General features: G+C 42.1%; 1 protein-coding gene across 3 annotated transcripts; it reads right to left on the bottom strand.

Annotated features, from left to right (window-relative positions):
• Nucleotides 1–651: 651 nt before the first annotated feature.
• Nucleotides 652–20,617, bottom strand: ZDHHC7 (zinc finger DHHC-type containing 7). Of its 3 annotated transcripts, none has more exons than XM_027890718.1 (8): nucleotides 20,600–20,617; nucleotides 14,878–14,967; nucleotides 12,307–12,629; nucleotides 9,158–9,282; nucleotides 5,489–5,585; nucleotides 5,122–5,203; nucleotides 3,810–3,940; nucleotides 652–2,819 (listed from the first exon to the last, which is right to left on the bottom strand). In XM_027890718.1, the coding sequence occupies exons 3-8, from the start codon at nucleotides 12,610–12,612 to the stop codon at nucleotides 2,643–2,645; spliced, it is 918 nt and encodes a 305-aa protein (XP_027746519.1). In that variant the 5' UTR covers nucleotides 12,613–12,629; nucleotides 14,878–14,967; nucleotides 20,600–20,617; the 3' UTR covers nucleotides 652–2,642. The 3 variants fall into 3 exon arrangements, with proteins under 3 accessions (XP_027746519.1, XP_027746497.1, XP_027746508.1); XM_027890696.1 differs by lacking the exon at nucleotides 20,600–20,617 and adding an exon at nucleotides 20,143–20,281; XM_027890707.1 differs by lacking the exon at nucleotides 20,600–20,617 and adding an exon at nucleotides 19,605–19,679.
• Between the last annotated feature and the right edge of the window lie 437 nt (nucleotides 20,618–21,054).

The following is a 21,054-nucleotide window of genomic DNA, read 5'->3' as shown; positions in this document are numbered from 1 at the left end:
GAGCTATTTTCTCCATAGAAATAGCAGTGTAGAAAAGTGTGATATTAGACCCAGAAAACACATCAAAGTATTTTTTAGAATTATTTCCAGTCTCTCCATCCTTCCCTTTTGGAAACCTTGTTCCTCCTCACCCTTGTTGGGGTGGACACTTGTGAACTGCTCCTCTCTAACCTGCACCTCAAGCTGCAGAACTAGTGGAAAAAGCCAACATTCGCACAGAGCAACTGGGGAATCCAAAGATGTGTTCTACAGAAACACCTTGGAAATGCAAAGCCTGAAACACCATGCTATGTTTTCACATGTTTTCCCACTCTCCTCAGACAAACAGGGATAGAATAAGATGATCTTTAAGGTCCCTTCCAACCCAAACCATTCCATGGTTCTATAACAAGGATACAGGAAAGGAAATGCCCAAGAGCTAAGCATGTAGCGCAGCTTAATCCCCTTAATAAGCAGAGGAGCATCTTCAATTTGGAGCAATATCACCTGTCACTTGATATAAACAAATACAAATCACAAGCCAAAAAAGACAATTACCCTGAAGTTGTTCAGCCTAAATATGTGTGAATACAAACACAGATGTGCAAAAAAAAGTGACATATAGAGAAGTTAATCAACTAAGACTTCAATTCATCAGTTTATTTTTTTTTAACATTAAAAAAATTACAACAGAAGGGTTTGAAAAGCCAAGTAACCTGGATTTCACACACACACACACACACACTTGCTAAGTCACAGGGTTTAACCGCTTGGAGTGATATTTTCTGATTTCCATCATTAAACAATACACACATTAAGAGCCTCATGATAAAGCCAGACACATTTCCCCCCCCTCCCCCAAACTTTTAAGGTGTGCAACTGAATATGCACAGATTTTTGTGGCACTTCCAGCTTTCCCCTCAGCTACACGAGACACTTTTGTTCGTTTGACTGCAATTTCAGTGGATTTCCACCTAGGAACTCTCCAGCATCACACACCATCCTCCCCCTCCAGCAAAGTGAACATATTCCATAGTATTGCACAATTTTGTTCACAGGGTCGTAGATAATTAATGGATCCCTCAGGAATTTCACCCACCCAGTAGTACAAAACCTGACGAAGCTGAATCAAGTTGCCACAAACTGCTTACAAAGAGATGGAGAAGCAGGTCACTGAAAAAAGAAAGTACAGCTTGTGCAGTGCATAATGTAATGCAAGATTCTTCAGCAGGTGGAACTGCTGGAGGTGGGACAGGTCATCAGTGCTACTGGTTGAGCAAAAGCAAGAACAGGACAATTTTAAGGCAAGTCCCAAAACAGGGAGCTATTTACTTTCTAGGCACGATTTCAAGCTATGCATCAAGGCTCCTGCTTTATCCTTTATATTGTCAGTGTTTGTAGATTAACAGTAATACAAAAAAAAAATAGTCTAAATGTAATTTTTAAAGAATCCACTTTTAGCTGAATTTCATTACTTGCAGCTTGCATTTCATTACTTGCAAATTTATGAATGTTTCTTAGCACTACTGTTGTTTGTCAGGCCCACTTAAGCAGTTCTAGATCTACATTGCTCTCATTTCCTCAGAGTAGTTTTGGTTGGACATGGTTAAATTCAAAATAATTTGTTCTGTTGCAGATGTTTCTACATTTAAGATGTGTTGAACTTGAGAAAGAGGCAACACCAGTCGTTCCCCTGATGTCTTTGTCCAAGGGATCATAACAGCTTTCCTTCTAGGAAAAATCCGTACAATAAAGACGGGGCAGAACGAGACCATACAAAGCCAACTGTTTTCAGTGTATTCCCTCCATCTGCAGTACATTCTTTTAATCTCACACAGCAGGACACAGTCACTGGTCCCACTCATCCCTGCACAGGCCTAGACACAAACTACCCACATCCAGTTCCCCCGGAATCAACGCATTAAGGATTTGAGGCAGGGTTTGGCCCGCAGCCAGGAGTTACAAGTGTTGTTTAGTGAAGATTTGGCATTTCCCAAAGTGCCAGAGGAGATGAACAGTGCCAAACACAGCCACGCTTCAGTGAGCCTGGGAAGACATTGGGCAGGGGGTGCCAGTGCCTCTGCCGTGCAGTGCCGTGCCGGGCACCACTCCTGGGAGCCACTTGCATATGAGGAATGTGTGCCTGGAGTGGGACACAGGAGTACAGCTCTGTTTGTCAGGACAAGCTGAAAAATGAGAACTGAACAAAGCACTATTCCCTGAAATCTGGATTTAGAAGGCTAAGTCTCACTGGAGATCAACTTCCACCCTAATGCTCCTCCCTCTGATTGACAACTGCACCTAAGGATTTACTTCTTATAAAAACACACAGGTAATTCCCCAGACATTTATCAAATAAAAAGGGTTTAACAAAAAATGGGTAAGTAATCTCATAAAATAAATTACAGTAGCATGACAACATTTGGCTTCTTTAGTGTGACCACGTGCTTTTCCTCTGGTATCTCGCTGTTCAGACCATTGCAGATCCAGTTCCTGTCTCTGAATTAATGAGATGTCTGTGACAATAAACGTAGAAAACTCTGCTTGCTACAAGCAAATGTCTGATATCAGTTTCACCTGGTCACAGATTATATGTAGACAGCCTTCTCTGGCCCCAAAATAAATATTATATAGAACTCTCGCAAGTTCCAGCATATTTAGGCTCAAACAGAAAACTCGGGTCCTCCTTTCTTGCCTCTCAGTAGAAGTCGCCTGATCCGAAATCCTGCAAAGGGATTGATCCACAGGAGTGAAGGCTGACCCCCAAAAACTGACTTCATCCCTTCCCAGCGGAGTCTCCTCTCCCATGTTGGCTTTTCACTCTTCAGTCTCTCAATCTCCTGTACAGAAACATGCACTGGTGAGCCCAAAGTTTAGCAAAATCCAATATCTGTCATCAAAACTCATTTTGCATTTTTATTGTAGAGTTACTGAGCTGATTAGTTCCTTATTATTATATTTATTTAGTAAGGAAGAAATTAGCAACGTTTTTTAGCCCTGTGGCTACAGGGCAGAAGACTTAAAATATTGCATCTGTACAAGAAGGTTTGTCTACCTCTATTGCTTTCCCCCTCAAGCTAGAAGGTAAAATGACCAGAAAAGCTGATGTTACAGTAGAGAATCCACACATAATAAACCTACACTACAAGTTGTTTACTCAGTTAACGAAACCAGACAATAAGGCTCCTGCACTGCAATTACTGAAGCCAGGATTACTCCCCCAAATGCATTATTTTGATGATAATTTTTTGTACTTCCCACTAATGAAGGCTCAATATTTACCAACTGTTTTTCACAGTTACTCCTCAGTACAGAAGTACACTTTTAAACAGCCTCACAGGAGAAAATACTGAACAGTCACAGGTTTCAAATTCCTTATGTTTCCAGTTAATTGCCTATCCCAAAACATTCTCTGAAGGTGTAACAATGCAGATCTAAGGCCCAAACTATGCTTATCCTGTAACAAAGTGTATCAAGGTGAGGCGTGAAGGGCTGAGACAAACAGCTACTTCAAGTGTAAACCTGAGAAAAATCAGACACTCCCCATGACACATCTCAGGAGTCTGTGAGAGTTGAGAAGTGAAAGTCAAAACTGAAGTCAGAAAGCTGTGCAATCTTTGTCACTGAAAACCTAATTACAAAATGTGTGTCAGGAAAGCAAACAGAGCACTTCCTTCTGTCAGAAAGCAAGTATTTCAATTCTTGTAACTGCAGAAAATAAAAGTGAGCTATTTCAGGCTTGCAGTTTTCTCCTCATGCAATAAAACAACATCTAATCACATCTCCCCAGAGTTACTGTTACAGGATACAAAAAAGCAGAGGTTTTTTACCGTTTCATCGTTGCATATTGAGTGGATTTGGGTGCCAAACATGACTGCAGTGAAAGTGAGAAACAGAAAACCCTCAAGGCACAAGAAGATCATCAGGATCACAGTTACAGGTGGGGAGAAGTCACTGCATTCTGTGAAAATGATACATGTAGTTATAAATAACCCAACAAGAAAAAAAAAAACTACAGAGCATGTTCTAAATATCTGACACTTGAAACACTATTTCACAATTAACACAAACTTCTAATTGCTGGCACTGCAGCAGCTCTATTTGCTGAGCAAGGAAATAAAGAATTTCATGGCAGTAACACTTCTGGCTTCCTCTAAAGCGCATGGTACTGCATTTCTGGTATTTCAAGGATATCGAATAGATGTTTGCACATGAAGTGATTTGAGTGCTCAGAACTGCACATGTGAGAGCAGCTTGGAGTTCCAGGCACGACAGCTGCTGTAAAAACCATCCCCACTGCCAGCTCTGACTTGCCAGTTAATACAGATGTTCCATTTGGCTGTGATTGCTTTATTCTCTTTCTTTTTAATTCACCACACAAAGTAATCAGGTTCTGCCTTACATTTGACAGTGACATCTCTGGAGATCCTCTGATCAACTGATTAACTCAACTATGCTTAAACAAGGAAAAGATGGGATATATACAGGAGGCTGAACGTTTCAAGTAAAAAATGGACTAAGATTTCACCCATTTAATGGAATATTTAGCAAAAAAAGTGTCACATGGATTTCCCCTGTTGCTTCAGATACCAGGAAGAACATATAATCAACCATCTTCTGTCAAAAGCACACAACCTGAATGAGCACCATTGGAACATTAAGAAATGTAAGTCAGAGGCCTAAACACAAAAACTGGGAGAGTTTAGGAAATTTCTTTTCTACAAGAGCCCCACACTTGGCTCCAGCAACAGAATGAGGGAGAAATTTATCTAAATTTCAAATATAATTCTCAGCATTGTGGTGGGACACACAAAGCCCAGCTGGCAGCTGTAGGTGATACAGTGCTAAGGTGGCTGAGGACCAGCTCTGTTTCCTTCCTATTACAGAGGGAGTAAATTACTACTCTGTGTAAACGGTGTAAGAATGCCCTTGACAGCCACAGCTCTTACAGTGAATGTCTAAAGGAATGAGGGGAATAAAACAACCAAAGAAGAACAGGAGAAAAATGTAAAATTTGTTCAGGACCTCACTTAAAGATGTAAATCTGTAATATTTCCTACAAGGGACTGAAATAGGTGGAATGCTATGGCTTTTCCTTAATATCTGGTAGATTATGATAATGCAAATTAAGGATTTGCTTACCAGTCCATTGCCCTCGGACACAGGAGAAGAACTGGAACCCGCAGAGGACGAGAGCATGAGCTGAAATTAGGGCTATGTACATCTGCAAACAAGAGACAGCACCATCTCACTGACTGTTACTGCAGAGAACACAGCAAAATTAAGGCTGCTTAAAATAACAGCATTGTACAAGATTTCAATGAGTATGAGGAGAAATACCTTCCTGTTTGGAGAATATCTGGCATAGAAGGAAAAAAACACCCAACCAAAACAACGCCACAATTGTGCCCTTAAACCATTAGCTGGTACTAGGCACAACCAAAATCGTTATAATTAGGGTAGGTTTGGACTGAATGTTGATTCAGACTGAATGTTGATTTTCACTCACCGTAAACAGAACAAAAAACCTCTGGTTTTTCTCCCCCACACAGTTGTTCACCCAGGGGCAGTGATGATCCATCTTTCGGATGCAGCGCTTGCAAATACTGGAAGAAAGGAAAAAAAAGGCTCCTGTTGGGAAATTATACCTCACATTTTAAAGCAGAAACAAGGGTATCCAGTGGTCATATGATGATGAATATTTCCTAACAAACCGTAAAACAGTGATTTTATTTGCATTTCTTTATAGAAACTGTTTGTTTGCTCACAACTCGGTTTTTGGTTGCTACAAAACTAGCTGTAAGATATTCTTCCCAAACCTTCCCCCAGTATTAATATGAGAATCATTCCAAAACCAAATATACAATCAAGCAAATCCAGGCACTTAAGACACTTGTGGCACTGACAGACCAAACCCCACATTCCCACTGCATCTTGTTTTACGGACATTAAAGACGATCCATCCTCTGGTGCAAATGACTTTTTAAACAGTGCCTGTTACATCTGGAAATGCCAGTACCGGAACTAAACACTGCAACAACTTTCTGGCACAGAAAAACAAGTATCACTCAAGGGAAGACATTCAGGAGGCTCTTCAAAGGATTTTCATTTCACCACCTGCTGCTGCAAATTCAGCCTCTCATTTTCCCGAGCTCTGTGGAAGGTGAGTTAACTGCAGGTACCACAACCAACCTGTGCTGTCACTCTAAAAACAATATTAATGTGAAGTGCTGACTAAAATCATACCCAGACTCAACCAAGCCGAGTGCTGGAGGATGTGAGGTGGGCAAGACTCGCTTCTGCTCATTCAGAATTTCTCACAAGCCCACACAAAGCCCTCCAAGGCATGAGAAGTCTGGAACCCTGCCTTCATTCCCAATCTCACACTAACAAACTCACAGCAAGGCTTAAAACCAGTGGTTCTGCCTTCATTCCCAATCTCACACTAACAAACTCACAGCAAGGCTTAAAACCAGTGGTTCTGCCTTCTTCCTATCCCATCAACTTGTATTTTATTCCTTCCACAGTGCAAGTACAGATGTTTATACAGCAGGAGTTTGGGGAAGTCTGAGTCGTTTCACTCCCACCCTGCACAAGAGGCAGGAGCAGAACTGGTGGTGAGAACAAGGAGCTGTGGATGAAGGAAGGTGTTCTCCAGCTGGGCACTGCTGCTGCAGGAACTCAGGCAGGTTCCACTGCACTTCTGAAAAACCCAGCTAAAAATTGGTCTGGATAACAGATATCCACAGGAAGACTGATGGAAAGATCTCAGTGATTTGAGTCTCAGTGACAATTCCCCAGACACAAATGCAGGTGCTCAGAACAGGCAGGAATACTGACACCTGTGCTCCTTCAGTGAAATCCAAATCCCATTCACTCAGGACAAGGCTCTTCCTTAGGGTGAGAATGTTAACTGCTCAGGAAAATCTCGGTTTAATGTATTTCATAGATACTTATCTGTAAACAGAAGTTTCTTGTCCTTTTTCCCAACACTAATGTGTATTATGAAACAATTTTTCTTCCTTAAAAAAACGGTTGCAGTGTTGCACAACAATTTTCATAACTACTTCATAAGAGTCTCTTCTGTTAATAATTTACTACTCAAAACATGCACTGTGGCTTTGAGTGTAAGCATTTCCCAACAGGAACCAACTTCAATTTCCATTTTCAAGTCTCTTCTATCAGCAAATTGCCACTTTAAATACTTGGGACTAGACCATCCTTTTAATGTCCTTGGAAAGGGTTTGTAAACCAATAAAAAATTTGGCAGTATAATCAAAGAACCCTTTTTTTCTATTTGATAACTTCTGCAGTGATATATCTAGGGCAAAGAATCAGATTAACAGAAACAAAGACAACTAAACCAGAAATCCAAGTGCTGAGAAAAACATGAGAGCAGCCTTTCAAAAGGATACCACATACACTGTGAGCCTCTGGCTTTCCCTTTCACATGTTTTGCCCTGAGCAAGCACTAAAATACATCCTTTGCCCATGGAACATCTTCCTGAATATTTTCCCAAGGATTAAACAGAACAATTCATAAGACACACAAAGCTGGGTCCCTAAAAAGGTGCTTAGGGAAAACAAACCCTTTGAAAGTATCAGAGATTTCCTTCCTTGTAGACACTCTCCATTCTTGCTCTGCTTTAACAAGAAATGTTGCTCAGCTTGTCGCTATAAACAATGTATTTGAGCCCCAGGCTCTCTGATATTCCAGGTTTTTTTTCTCCCATATTGAGAGTTCCAACATATGATGTCTTCATTTAGGGCTCCTTCCTTCTAAATGAGTAAATCCTACCAGGACTGAAGATGTGGGAAACACTCTTTACAGCTACCTGCGAAGTCTCTGTGGGAACCTGCCTAAATGTGAGATGAGAAAATCAGCAAGATCCCAGATCCAACCTACGCTCAGCTGAGCTCTCAGTTGTCCCTTTGGCACATCCCGTGGACACGATGCCAGGCCATCTGAGCAGACTGCACGCAGCTATTTTGGATCCCCAGGGATTTACAGCTTCTATTCTGCCCCAAGAAAGCAGCTGTGCCGCTTCCACCCCCCAGCCCTGAGCACAGCTGTGCTCAGGGAACACTCCCGAGCTAATAAAGCCAAAGGAGCAGACTCACCGCACAGGGCAGCGTCACTGCATCCCTGATGAACCTACCCAAGGTAATTCCATACTTGACTATTTATCCGTGAAACTTCTCTCTTCACACTCCAGATACAAAAACCCACTCACAGCTGAGAGAAGCTCAAGCTCCCAGGGCCAAGGCTGAGTGTTCCTAATAGAAGGAGCTCCTCAGGCGTGACGTTCACACGGATTAGTGACACGCACCCAGACTCTGCATTTACAAACCACAGACCTGCAGAACAGTCTGAGAGCCCTGACAAGGCTTCACTCTCTTCTTTTGACAGGCACTAAAATTCAATGCTCCTCACAATTCAATTCACAGCACTCCCCACACCTAAAGAGAAGCCACCAGGAACATTTACATATTTATGTAAGTCCTGATTATGCAGCCACTTCTATTTTCAGCTCTCACACAATAAACACTACAAAAGCAAATCCACAGTGCCTGAAAACTCAAAAGATTTGAGGATTAATTTAAAATGGATGCATTTACTATCTCTTCCATAGCATGTTTAGTTCAAATTATCATCACTCCTGTCCTTTTTAAAATGAATTTTCAATTTATCCAACTATTTATACAACCTTGGGGAAATAATCTGCCAATTCACATATAACCTCAAATGCATATGAAGAAATGACACAAATTAAAGTGATTGTTTAAAATTACTCTATTTTGTTAATTTAGGATTGCAGGGGTCATTTCTTCAATCAGCTTCTCTCAGAAAATTGAGATTCTTCTCTTTGCCCTGAATTACCTGCATAACAGCACAGTATTGGAATGATGAACAGGACAAAATACTCACAGATCAAAAAGTATTTAAGACACCAGAGCACAATTATTGTCAAAACTCTTTCTTCTCTTTTCTCCTTTCCCCTCATTCACATTCATTTTTAGCCATAGAATATTCTATTTATAAAATACTCTGCAATGTATGAATTTGAAAGTTTATTGGATATTAAAAAGAATTTGTGGGGAGAAAAATCAACATAAATACCAGTTGTTATTTCACAATTCAATATGCAGACCTGCTTTAAATTCCCCCCTGGCCTACCTGCAATGGTGTGCACGCTCAGGTTTGATACTACAGCACTTGGGACATTTGTAGATCACTTCTCCTGGTTTCAGTTGCAAATTATCCATGTATTCTTTAGTGGCATTTCCTTTGGGCACAGCCCCCTGAAATCATTTCAATTAGAGGAGAGAAAGCTTCTTAAATGGCATGAGAGCATTTAAAAATACCTTTCATAGACTTCATCCCAGCAACCTCAGGATAATTGCTGAAATAAGTTCATTTATTCAAAGCTGATCTGCTATAAGCCACAATCAATTCCAAATGAATAAATTACCTCTGCTTGACCTCAAATTCAGCTTCATTTCAGCAGGACTCATCTATGGCCAAGTATTAGCATAATTCTCATAGAATATACTGTCACCAGCTGACAGAAATGAAGGAGACACATCTTTACCCCCAGGTACATTATTTGCTGAGAAGTTACTCTGAATGTTTGTTGTGACATTTGATTATTGGGCCAAGCCATATACAAAAGTTAAAGAAGCAACTACTTGAAAGATATTATTTCAAGTCTCTGAACCAGGGTTTAGCCACCTGTCCCATGTAGACAAGTTTTTTATAACCATCATCCCTTTTTCCTTAAACTTTTAGCTTGGATGCTGTTGGCAAGAACCACCACTGGCTTCTTTATTCTACCTCTTGTACCCCTGCTATCTTCTGCTCCTGACAAAGTTTGTGTAGTTTCATGGTAAAGAGGGGAAGGAACTGATTCAGAAGAAAAATAACCCATCAGGAAAAGAAACTGATTTGTAGTGATTAGTTCTGAGCTGTTCATCACAGAGCTGCTGTTTGAACACAACGAGGAAGAGGATGGTCAGGAATTGCTTCTTCCAGGAACAATATTAACCCAGAGCCTCCTGAGTTCAAAATCTAACTGTGGATTAGTGAGAAGAGAAAGGACAGCACCATCGTCCCCTTGCTCATTTATGGAGCTAAAGGCTTATCTGGGAGAGGAAGTAATTATGAAATAAACTGGGATGTGACAAAGGGCAGTGGCCTCTCTGTACCAACCCCTCCAGGTCAGCACCTCATTCCCCCAGGGAGAGTCCTCTCCAGGTTAGCTTAAAAATCCACAGCAACGTTCTGCAGTTCACCCTCGTTCAAAAAAACCCCACTGGGAACACCCTCACTTTATACAGACAGCTGAAGGAAGTTCTGGGACAGAATTAAGAAGTCAGCAGGCATTCAGATCCCATTCCAAAACACCTCTCTGCTTAGGCAGGAATTTTTTGTTACCTATGGCCTGGAATAATAAATTTGTGTTTCTATAATATGAGACACGGCCCAAGCCCTACCCCAGAAGAACTCTTTGGCCAAGTGGTGCTTCCAACTTGAGCCAGATGGCCCTTGAAGGGGTACAAAGTGAGAGAGTTCCTTAAACACTCACGGTGAACTCCTGAAGTGTATTTTGCAATATTCATGTTCTCATGGAGGGTATTACTTTGGTGTAAACATGGTGAATTATCTCAGAGAGAACTTCCAAAGCACAGATTTATCTTGCTCCAGGTAAATTTAGGCTCATAAAATGTCTCAAATTGCCCTATTCACCTGCCACTAAGGGTAATAACTTCAGGCCACACTTTAAGCATTTTGCTGACAAAAATATGCCCCATTTCAAAAACATCTTTTACAGTCTCAGTCAGTCACCAATTCCTTTCCATGAACAAATCCATTTTTGTACTTATAGGAGGAAATTTAATTCACATATGTTTTGAGGCAGTTTATTCCTTTCTTCCTTCAATCTTAGTTTCTATCACACAGTCGAGTCTTCCATTCTGGGAGTCAGCAGAAAAGGAATAGAGGAAAAAAAGCAGTGACTCATCTCAATTTTTATCATGTTTTATCCATAGAGAACAACACAGGTCTAGAAAGACACCCAGTTTTACCAGAACGTATTTTTAAGCCATCAATCCTTAAACCATTAACTTTCTTATTGTCACAGCATGTAGAAGTTGTAATGTTTCATCACTGGGTGTGGGGTCAGAAGTAAATCAGAGACCTAGAAAATCATTAACTACAATGCCCTGCTGGTTTTTTGAACACTCCCAGAACTTCTCTCTACATTGTCACTGTCCTAAAAATCTGGAGAAAATAGATGGGCTTCCCCTCAGCTCGCTTTCCCTGGATTTATTCTCTAAAAAAAATTATAGATTTTAGTACAAAATGAACTATTTAATCTCTTGGAGAGTAAAAGTCTTGTGAAAGGAGCAATTTCAAGAGCTCTTACACCTACACTGTTTCAATGCGTGTTCAACGTAAATCTCCCTTCCCTCTGACTCCAAACACCTACAGACAATAATGCAGGAATCGTGTAGGACAGTGGTTCTTACTTCATGCCAGTGTGTGACTGGGGTTTTGCAGCTTGTCTACCTCTGAAAGCTCTTTCATGTGCCTTAAATGGAATTAAATGAAATGGCACATCCTTAAATGTGCCATTTCAAATGGCACAACAGGATGAAGGTATGCAAGTTTTGAAAATATATCTGATGAAAAAATACTAAAAAAGAATAGGACAGAGAAGACTTTTAGTCTTCAGCTTCATTAGCTTTTTCAGGGCCTGGGTTAATATTTTACAAATAAACTGTATTTTTCATGAGTCTTATACTCATAAATTAATTTTATATTGACAGATCCTTTACGGTTTCATTAACAGAACAACAGGACAGATACAGATATCATGCCTTCAACCTTGAGGGGTTTGAATCTAACACTCCTTTTCCCAGCAGGAGAAGAGTGATCTGGCTTCTCCAAACTTTTCTGCAAATCACAGAGTCAGCGAATGTGCTGAGTTGGAAGGGACCCACAAGGATCAGGGAGTCCAACTCCTGGCACTGCACAGGACCATCCCCAAGAGTCACATCATGAGTCTGAGTATCATCCAAACTCTCCCTGAGCTCTGTCAGACTTGGTGTTGCGACCACTTTCCTGGGGAGCCTGTTCAGTGCCCAACCACCCTCTGGGGGAAGAACCTTTTCTAATATCCAATCTCAACCATTCCTGACTCATCTTCAGGACATTCCTTCAGGTCCTGTCACTGGTCCCCATAGAGAAGAGATCAGTGGCTGCCCCCTTGTTCCCCTCATGAGGAAATGGAACAATCCAATGCCAAGGAGCTCTTGGATACTTACTGGATCCGTCAGCATAGTCCTCAGGTGTGACGACAAAGCGAGGACTGCCAAGCAGTTAAAGAGAACCCCGTTGATCACTGAGTACCAAAAGTCTTTGGAAGGCAGCAACATGACAAAAGTCACTACAAAGTCTGCATAGACAACCAGGAGCCAGGTCATGATGGCACAGACCATCCCACAGCCATCCCTGATGAACCAGACCCTCTCTGCCATGTCGGCCTCCGAGGACGAGGAGTCGTAGCTCTCATTGTCGCCGAGAAGAGGGTGGTGCTCGACATCCCGGAACCTGTGCCCTGATGACTGCATGGTTTGCTGGCCTTGCCCTGCAGGAACCAAAGAGACCATTGTTATTATTATTATCATCCTCATCCTTTTTGAAATCGAGGTGGTTCTCGTCCGTTGTTTCTGGAAGATGAAACATAGCCAAGTTCAAAACAGATAACTGAGACTTTTTTGGGGTCCAAACCCGAACAATCCTGTGGCTACATAAGGATGAAATATGAAAGAAGGGATTTAGTTTTCAGTTTTTTAGGTTTTAGTTTTTAAGATTTCGATTTTGTTTCTCATTATTCTACTCTGCTTTCATTGGTAATAAATTAAGCTGAATTCCCCAGGTCAAGTCTGTTTTGCCTGTGACGGTCATTGCTGAGTGAGCTCTCCCTGCCCTAATCTTGATCCATGAGCCTTTGTTGCATTTTCTCTCCCCCTGCCCTTATCTTGACCCATAAGCCTTCTGTTATATTTTCTCTCCCCTGTCCAGCAGAAGAAGGGAGTCACAGACCAGCTTTAGTGGGAGTCCAGCCAGGAGCACCCCATCAGAAACACAGAGCTTTAGTGCCTCACAAAGGGATTTTAGAACGGTTTCATTTTCACCTTGCTGTGCCCATAAACCCTTCTTCCTCATCTGTTAAAAAACACAACCACTCCCTTCTATCTCAAACTAAAATGGCAAAGTCTTCATTAAATGAAATCACAGCTCATGTCTCCCTGAAAACAGCAAATTATGGCACCAGACTGTTGACTTCTCATTCTGCTCCAGCAACTGAGGGAAGAGCAGAAAGGAAAAACAGAATGGAAATAAAGCTGTTCTAATACGTTGCTCACAACAAACAACACAGCAAGTTAGAAAGCAGCTAAATTTGTTGACAAGAGTGCTATTGTTTTGGAAAAACCACAAGCCTGTTACAAAGATATATTGGATAACCTACAAAATGGTCTCAGATCAGACCAAACTTAAAGGGAAACAAATGGTAGTGGTTAAATTAGCATGGCAGTGGATTACATGAATCAGATTTTCAAAGAACACATTAATTAATTTAATTTTTTTAAAACTCTTCTAGGGCTTTGTTGTTGTTCCAACCTGGAACAAAAACAAGACTTGAAACCTTGAGAGTTCTCAGGAAAACAGAATTATTTTCCAGACAAGCAAAGATACAGAATGGCAGAACTGAAGTGCTATCAACAAACGGGAGACCAATTAAAGCTTAAACATTATGCCTCAAAAATACCCTGCTGCTTTAAAAGTATACTGTGTTCTAAAAATCATATTGATTCATGCTATTAAAGGCCACGTCTGAGAGAAACCTGAGAGCATTTATATTGATTTATGACAGCCATGCAGAGCTCTCTGTTCTTCCCCCTTATTAATGGCAGCCTATTATATGACTGGTAGGAATTATGGCACTTCAATATCCATCCCAAGACCTTGAACATGGGATCATTTTGTTCCTCTAGAATGGTCCAGGTGACCCTTACCAGGTAAAGAGACTCACACTGAGGTCAGTTTTGATGAAGGTGTGTCTGTCCACAACCTTAAAAAACCTGTATCAGGAATCAGAGAAACATATTCTGCCCATAAATCCTTCTGATTTTTAAGCCTTAATGTTAGAACCAGGCAGGAACAACCCAAGAAACTGGAAATGAAAATAAGCATCTGCAGGTTGCAGCAGAGATCTGAGAGCAACTGCTAAAATAGCTGGGAAATTCCTGGGACACAGTGAGGTCTGAAGGACACATTCCCTGGTTGTGAAACAGCACAACTGAAGCACAGCTCTGGCGCATGGATCTGTTAAAATTTCCAGAGTCAAACTGTGTTTTCTGTCCACACATTGGGTTTTTTATGGACAAAAATCCCCCTTCCTACCAAAGTGCAGCTCCTAAGCCATGGCTGAAGGTAGTCAAATAAAATACCTTAAAAACTAACAAACTCCACCTCACTTGAAAGCAAGTCAAGCTTGACTTAACGTAGATAAGGTCCTCTTTTCAGCCACTTCAAATTCTCCTAATCTTTTTAAGTGTTTGCAGTTCGAAATTACAATCTATGCCAATTAAGTTCAATAGCACTTTGGGATATCCACCACCCTTTAGGGTCAAGCAAATTCAAGTTTCACAACTCTACGTAATTGGCAGCTGGATATGAAGATAACAAGACAAATGAGTTATTATTTCATCAAAAACGGGTTTATACAACTTTTGAGAAATGTTTTACGAATGGAAATGGCATAAAATAACTTTATTCATTTTGTTTTACCAAGACATTTTTTAGTGCAACAGAAAACAAACCCCACATACCTCCCAAATGTTTTGTATGTTATTGTGACATCCTGTCCCTCCTTCGGGCTATCCCAGGCTATTCATGTATTCGGTCATATCTGATGTAATCTGAAAAGACATCACACCAAACTCATCAGTAAAGCTTCCTCAGGAAAACTGTGTTAAATGCAAATAATAGACATCAATAGCAGGACTTTACTCTGCAAGTACTTACAATGAAAATGTTTGCATTTTATTTTAAAAAGGAGGCACTTGAAAGCTTGAAATTTTTAGCTGTTAGCTTTTGGAAATCACCACATGGCATTTGGAGCAGGACTGCAGCACAAAACCTTGTGTTACATTTCTATTTGGGGAAGAGAACAGAAGAGGTGTGGGCCTGAATTTCTGTCTGACTAAAGCTGGCTAAAGAAGTATCCAGGTTTGTTTCCTCAGTTGTTTTATTTTCCAGTATTTAAAGTAAATTTTTGTGACACGGAAATCACCCTCAGTTGGAAGGTTAATTCAAATTACTATATTTTGAGGGTAACAGAAAGATTCTGACATTTAAGAAATATGGAAAATACAAAGACCCTTTCTTGCAAAGCAAAGCTTCTGAAACCAGCTTGTTTGAAAAATACAACATTTCTGGTGGAACTCCTCAGTATTCATTTTCAAATTTTCCCAATTCAAGGGGAATGATACAAATGCAAACTTCCCCTGAAAAAGAGAAGCCTCTTGCCTTATTTAAACAAACTCATATATTCCACTGCAAGACTAAAAGGCGATGCAAATGCTTCTTATCCACATATCAAAATTATAGAATAGTTTGGGTTGCAAGGGACTTTTAAATGCCATCTAGTCCAAGCCCCCTGCAATGAGCAGGGCCATCCTGCTTCCACTAGAACAAGTTGCTTCAAGCCCCATAAAAAGCTGGTCTCGAACATTTCCAGGGATGGAGCATCCACAGCCTCTCTGGGCAACCTGTGCCAGGGCCTCACCACCCTCATTAAAAAATAAAGTTTCTTCCTTATCTCTAGTCTAAACTGACCCTCTTTTAATTTAAAAATACTTATATTACACAGAACTGCACAAAGCTACTGATTGCTTTCCGGTTTGCTTTACAAATAAGCTTTTATATCTTTGTTAAACTTCACAATATTGTGAAATCCCCAACCATTAAGTTGTCAGTGACATGGCATTTTGAGGCAGTTGAGCAGAAACACAGCAGCAGCCAGGGTGAGTGTATCACATTAATTTGCAGTGTCACCCACCCATTCTGAGCTGGAGATGACAGGCAATAGAAGATGCCACCGCTCAGCCTCTGCAGGTGAAATATTCCAGTCACAGCAATCAGCTGGAATTGCAAACAGAGAAACTATTGACTAGAACGGGATGTGATTTGTTCTGTCAGTTCCCTAATCCCAACTGCAATCCCGTGCAAAAGCTGGGTTATCACAGCCCAGCCACTTACTGTTTATGTGGAAGTGCCACCCCAGTTCAGCTTTCGCAAGAATAAGAGATTTAGTCACTCTCATGTGATTTTCCCCTCTCCTTCCACCTCCCGGGCTCCTCCTCAGCTGCCTAAACCAGAACCCCCCACCTTGGTCCCTCCAAGGATGGAGGATCAATGTTAGAAAGCACTCAGACTTGACCAAGAGCTCAGCATCCCCACTGCGATGTTCCCAGCTCTCCTCCACTGTTAATTTATTTGCTATTTTGTTATTTATTTGCTTCAATGCCTGTCCTTACCAAATTTACACTGAGCCTTTGTTGTGTACTTCCAGCACAAAAGGACAAAGCATTACTCTTCAACCTAATACTCCAAGCAATAGCTTTTAATTTGACCTTTTGAATATCTTTATCTGGCACTTGAAGATAACACTAAATTATTCAATGCCTCATGCACAATGTCATCTGTTTGCACAGATGGTTATATTAAACCTGATCCCATCCAGTTCCACTCTCAAGGGTTTCCCAAAAATTCTCAGGTTGAGAATGTCTCATCTGACCCACACCTCACTGTAAATGAAACATAAGCCTGAAATGCAGACACATTATTGGAATAAAAAACAAACCAACTTTGAAGAAATGCATTATAAACTCACGATCACTGGGAACATGGTCCTGTAAAATGACTGTGTCTAGAATGTGTTTGCTCAAAGCTTACCAAGGGCATTAGGAAGACAAATGGCACAACATAACTAATTGTATCATGAGGCCCCTGTGCTGATAATTAAATTTTTAAAAAGGCACTTCAGGGTTAAGCACAGTCTTTTTCCCTGCTCTTTTTTGAGGAAGAAAGGAAAAGCACTGTTGCACAACCACCTCCCCCCAACTTATCTGTATTTTTAAAACAGATACACAAATAAGAATTCATGCACAGGCTAAAAATCCATCAGCTGCCAAAGCCTGAATCTTTTTTGGTCACCTTTTCCTTCAAGCTACACAACAGACAGTTCCTAAGATTCCTCACATTTCAGCAACAATGCCTTAATTTCAACATTTCTGATTGTATGTCAGTAAGTCAATAACTGTAGGGACACTAACACGTATTGCACAGTAGGCTAATAATCCTGCTTGCATACATAAATCCTACCTAAAAACCACAGGTAAAAATTTAAAAATCAAAATTACAGAACTCACTAAAAGGTTACAGCATAAACATTAACTTCAGTAACTGCAGAAATTCTAAGTAAACCAACCAGGCAAATCTTCTACTGCATCCAATTCCATGGGCAATTTGGACCATTCACTGCTGACTGATAAATATCCATCAGATAATGACTGTACACAGTCACGCCTAATTTAGATGAATAACCTCCTTTCTACTACAGATCCAGGCGAGCCAAGCTGCAAAGCCATTTAACAAGTAAACTGTGGCTTGTTTCAATTCTTTCCCAGTGACTGGTCCAGCAGACACCTCCCAGCAAACAAATAAACTACTCCAATAGCTCCATCACGCAGTAAATGCACTGGAAGCCCTTTAGCTCAGCCCCAGCAACAGCCTCCCCTGTACCAGGACTGCCTGCTACGGTGCCAAACTCTGCCAGGGGAGGTTTAGGTTGGATATTTGGAAGAAATTCTTTACAGAGAGAGTAATCACACATTGGAAAGGGCTGCCCAGGGTGGATTCACAGCCCCTGGAGGTTTTTAAGATGAGACTGGACGTGGCATCAGTGCCATGGTCTGGGAATCACAGCAGGGTTGGATCAAGGGTTGGACTTGATGATCTCGGAGGTCTCTTCCAAGCCGGTATATTCTATGAAATCTATCCCATACCCTCAGTGGCACAGCTTATCAGCTCTCTAAATCCTTCTTGCTTTTGCTCTATTTTAATGTATTTTGTACTGTATTTATCTCTTGAATTTCCCACTTATGCCTTGTAGTCCTTTCCTTGTACTGGTCCATATCTGCTCTACTGCAGGCACACAGGGACACTTTACAATGGGAACATGGAATTCATGTGATGCTGTTTACATGCAACACATTCAACAGAATCTTCAGCAAGTACATATTTAACACAGTTAAGTTTCGCCTTATGCCAGTCTCTTATTACACAGCCAGGGCCAGACAATGGGGAAACACTGGAATTGTTTCTTTTCAGCTTCTAAATAATCTCAAAAAAAAGGGTATATGGAAGTACTGAGGCATAAACATGAATGTCTTACTGGGAAGCTGATCATCTAATTACTCGTGTCTTTTTTCAAACTGAAAGGAAATTTAGTTTAGGTAATAAATTCTTCCCTGTGAGGGTGGTGAGGCCCTGGCACAGGTTGCCCACAGAAGTTGTGGATGCCCCATCCCTGGAAGTATCCAGGGCCAGGATATGGAGCTCTGAGCAGCCTGATCTAGTTGAAGATGTTTCCACAAGGGAGTTGGAATAAGATGATCTTTAAGGTCCCTTCCAACTCAAACTAATCTATGATTTATGCCAGCAGCATCTTCATAAACACCCACCAGCAACGAGAATTCAGGGTAAAACAAGTTATGAAAAATTAAAGAAAAAAAACCTATGCATGTCTTCAGAACACATATTTATACAAAGTATTAGAGAACTTTGCTCTAAGAAATAAAACCAATAGATTTGTGATACCAAGTCACTTTTCCAGAAGCACAAAGTAACACCAGACATGTTCAGGAGGACATTTTCTCAATAACACGATTTTCCCCCATGTGAAAGAAAATATCTCTCACAAGACTTTAGTGCCAGGCAAAGAAAGACACTATCTGATACACCAAGAGTTCACTGAGGTACAGCAGCAAGGACAGAGCACTTCTGGATTGAACAACCTTCACCTGAGAAGGACACCAACACAATGCATGGCTGGGCTTTGAATCCGACCTCCTTTGGAACAGGGCCACAGGCTCAAATTCAGATTAGACTCCACAAAGCTCACAGCAATATCAGCACTGTTACGTGAAAGCTGGAAGTTTTACTCCTTTGCCAACAGCAATCGGATGGATCACACTCTACTTAACAGTATAATTTTTTTAATTCCAATTTCTGCCTTCATCAGTACCTGCTCTACCCTTACACTCCACTGAGACAATTCAGGTATGACATACACTGATTGCACTGGCATATCAAGCTGGCACATTTTTATGTCAGCTATTATATACACATGACTCTTCCTTCCAGGTTCCAAAAAATAATGTTAGAGGTCAAAGTTGAACTCTTTTCACTAGCAACTTTCAATATTGATTAAAGGAATGTTTAAAGCCTTTGTTGCAATAGTTTCTCATATCAAACACGTATAAAGTCTCACGTTTCCTCGATGTTCCTCATCTTCAGCCTTTTACCTGCTGCAGAATTCTATCAATTCACTTTCCTTATGAGTTCCCTGCCCTCATAAAAGGCATAAAAAAGAAATCCATCAGATCTATACGATACAAAATATACTGTTAGAGAGAAACCAAGGAAGTTTCAGACAGATGAAAAGTGTTATCAATTCTTTTTAGCCACAAGGAGCTTTCAGCTATTTAATTCTAATCTCAAACCGCTAAAATTTCAGTGTCATCTCCTAATGAATCAGCACAGCCCCTTTTTATCTGTAAATGTTCAAAGTTGGAGAGCATCCACTTCAAAAGGTCTAATTTAAGTCTGTTAATGTGAACAGTCACGGCGACTTCAACCTAATTATGTCTCCAGCAAAGCAAACAGTTACATCACTGCAATTCTGCATCCTGATACCACCACACAAGTGTATATTCAGCATAAAAATTCAGTATAGAAAGCAGCCAACGTTCTCCCAACCCCTTTTTTCACGGCACAGGTCGCACTCACGCCGCGCTGCACCAACCTACCCTCTCATTCAGGAGCTATTTGCATCCCCACTTCCCGCAAGCGCCGTCCTTCCCTCCTGGAAATCAGGAAAACCAGCACGGCGCAAATCAGCGAAACTGCCCGGAGCGAGAGCCGGGGCACGGCCGGGGAGGGGAATGAGGAGCTGCTCCCTCCCCTACCAGCTTCCCCGACACCCCGCGCTGGGGCTCGAGGACACGGCCGGGCGCCGGGCTGGTTACAAATTATTTCAATATATAAATAAATAAATAAAAAGCGGCAGGACACCCCAAAGCACCCCATTAACTGACCCCAAACAGCAATAAAACCACCAGCAGCACCAGCAGCAGCAGCAGCGCGGGCGCGCCCAGCCCTCAGCCCGCCGTAGGCGGCTCATCCCCCCCGTAACCTTCCGCGCTCGCCCTTCGCGGGGCCACCGCGCCGCCGCCTCCCGCGGGGAAAGGAGGGGAGCGCAGTTACCTCAGCAGCAACAGCAGCATCAACACGAGGAGCCGCGGCGGCGGCCCCGCTCCCTGGGCGCGGAGGGGCGGCCCCCGCCGCTGGAGCCCCGCGCCCGCCACCGCCACCGCGCCCGCGGAGCCCGCCGAGCCCGGAAGCGGGAGGGGAGGGGCGGCGCTTCCGCGGGAGGCGGAAGGGGCGCGCGCGCTGCGGCCGCGCAGGCGCGGAGGGGAGGGGAGGGGAGGGGGGAGCAGGGGAGGGGCGGCAGCGCCCTTGAGGTGCCCGCCCTGAGGGGAGCGGAGGGAGCGGCCCCGGGAGTGGCATCTGCTGTGCTCCCGTGGGTCAAATCGCAGAGTCACGGAATGGGTTGTGTTGGAAGGGACCGCAGAGCTCATCCAGTTTCACGCCCTGCCCTGGGAAGGGGCGCCTTCCATCACACTGTCAAGCCCCGTCCAACACGGCCTTGGACGCTTCCA

The sequence above is a fragment of the Empidonax traillii genome, unplaced genomic scaffold (genome assembly GCF_003031625.1).
Source record: "Empidonax traillii isolate 1590-97213 ecotype Southwest subspecies unplaced genomic scaffold, ASM303162v1 scaffold13:size3042203, whole genome shotgun sequence".
Classification (NCBI taxonomy): Eukaryota; Metazoa; Chordata; class Aves; order Passeriformes; family Tyrannidae; genus Empidonax; species Empidonax traillii.
This window is presented reverse-complemented; position numbering and strand designations above follow the sequence as displayed.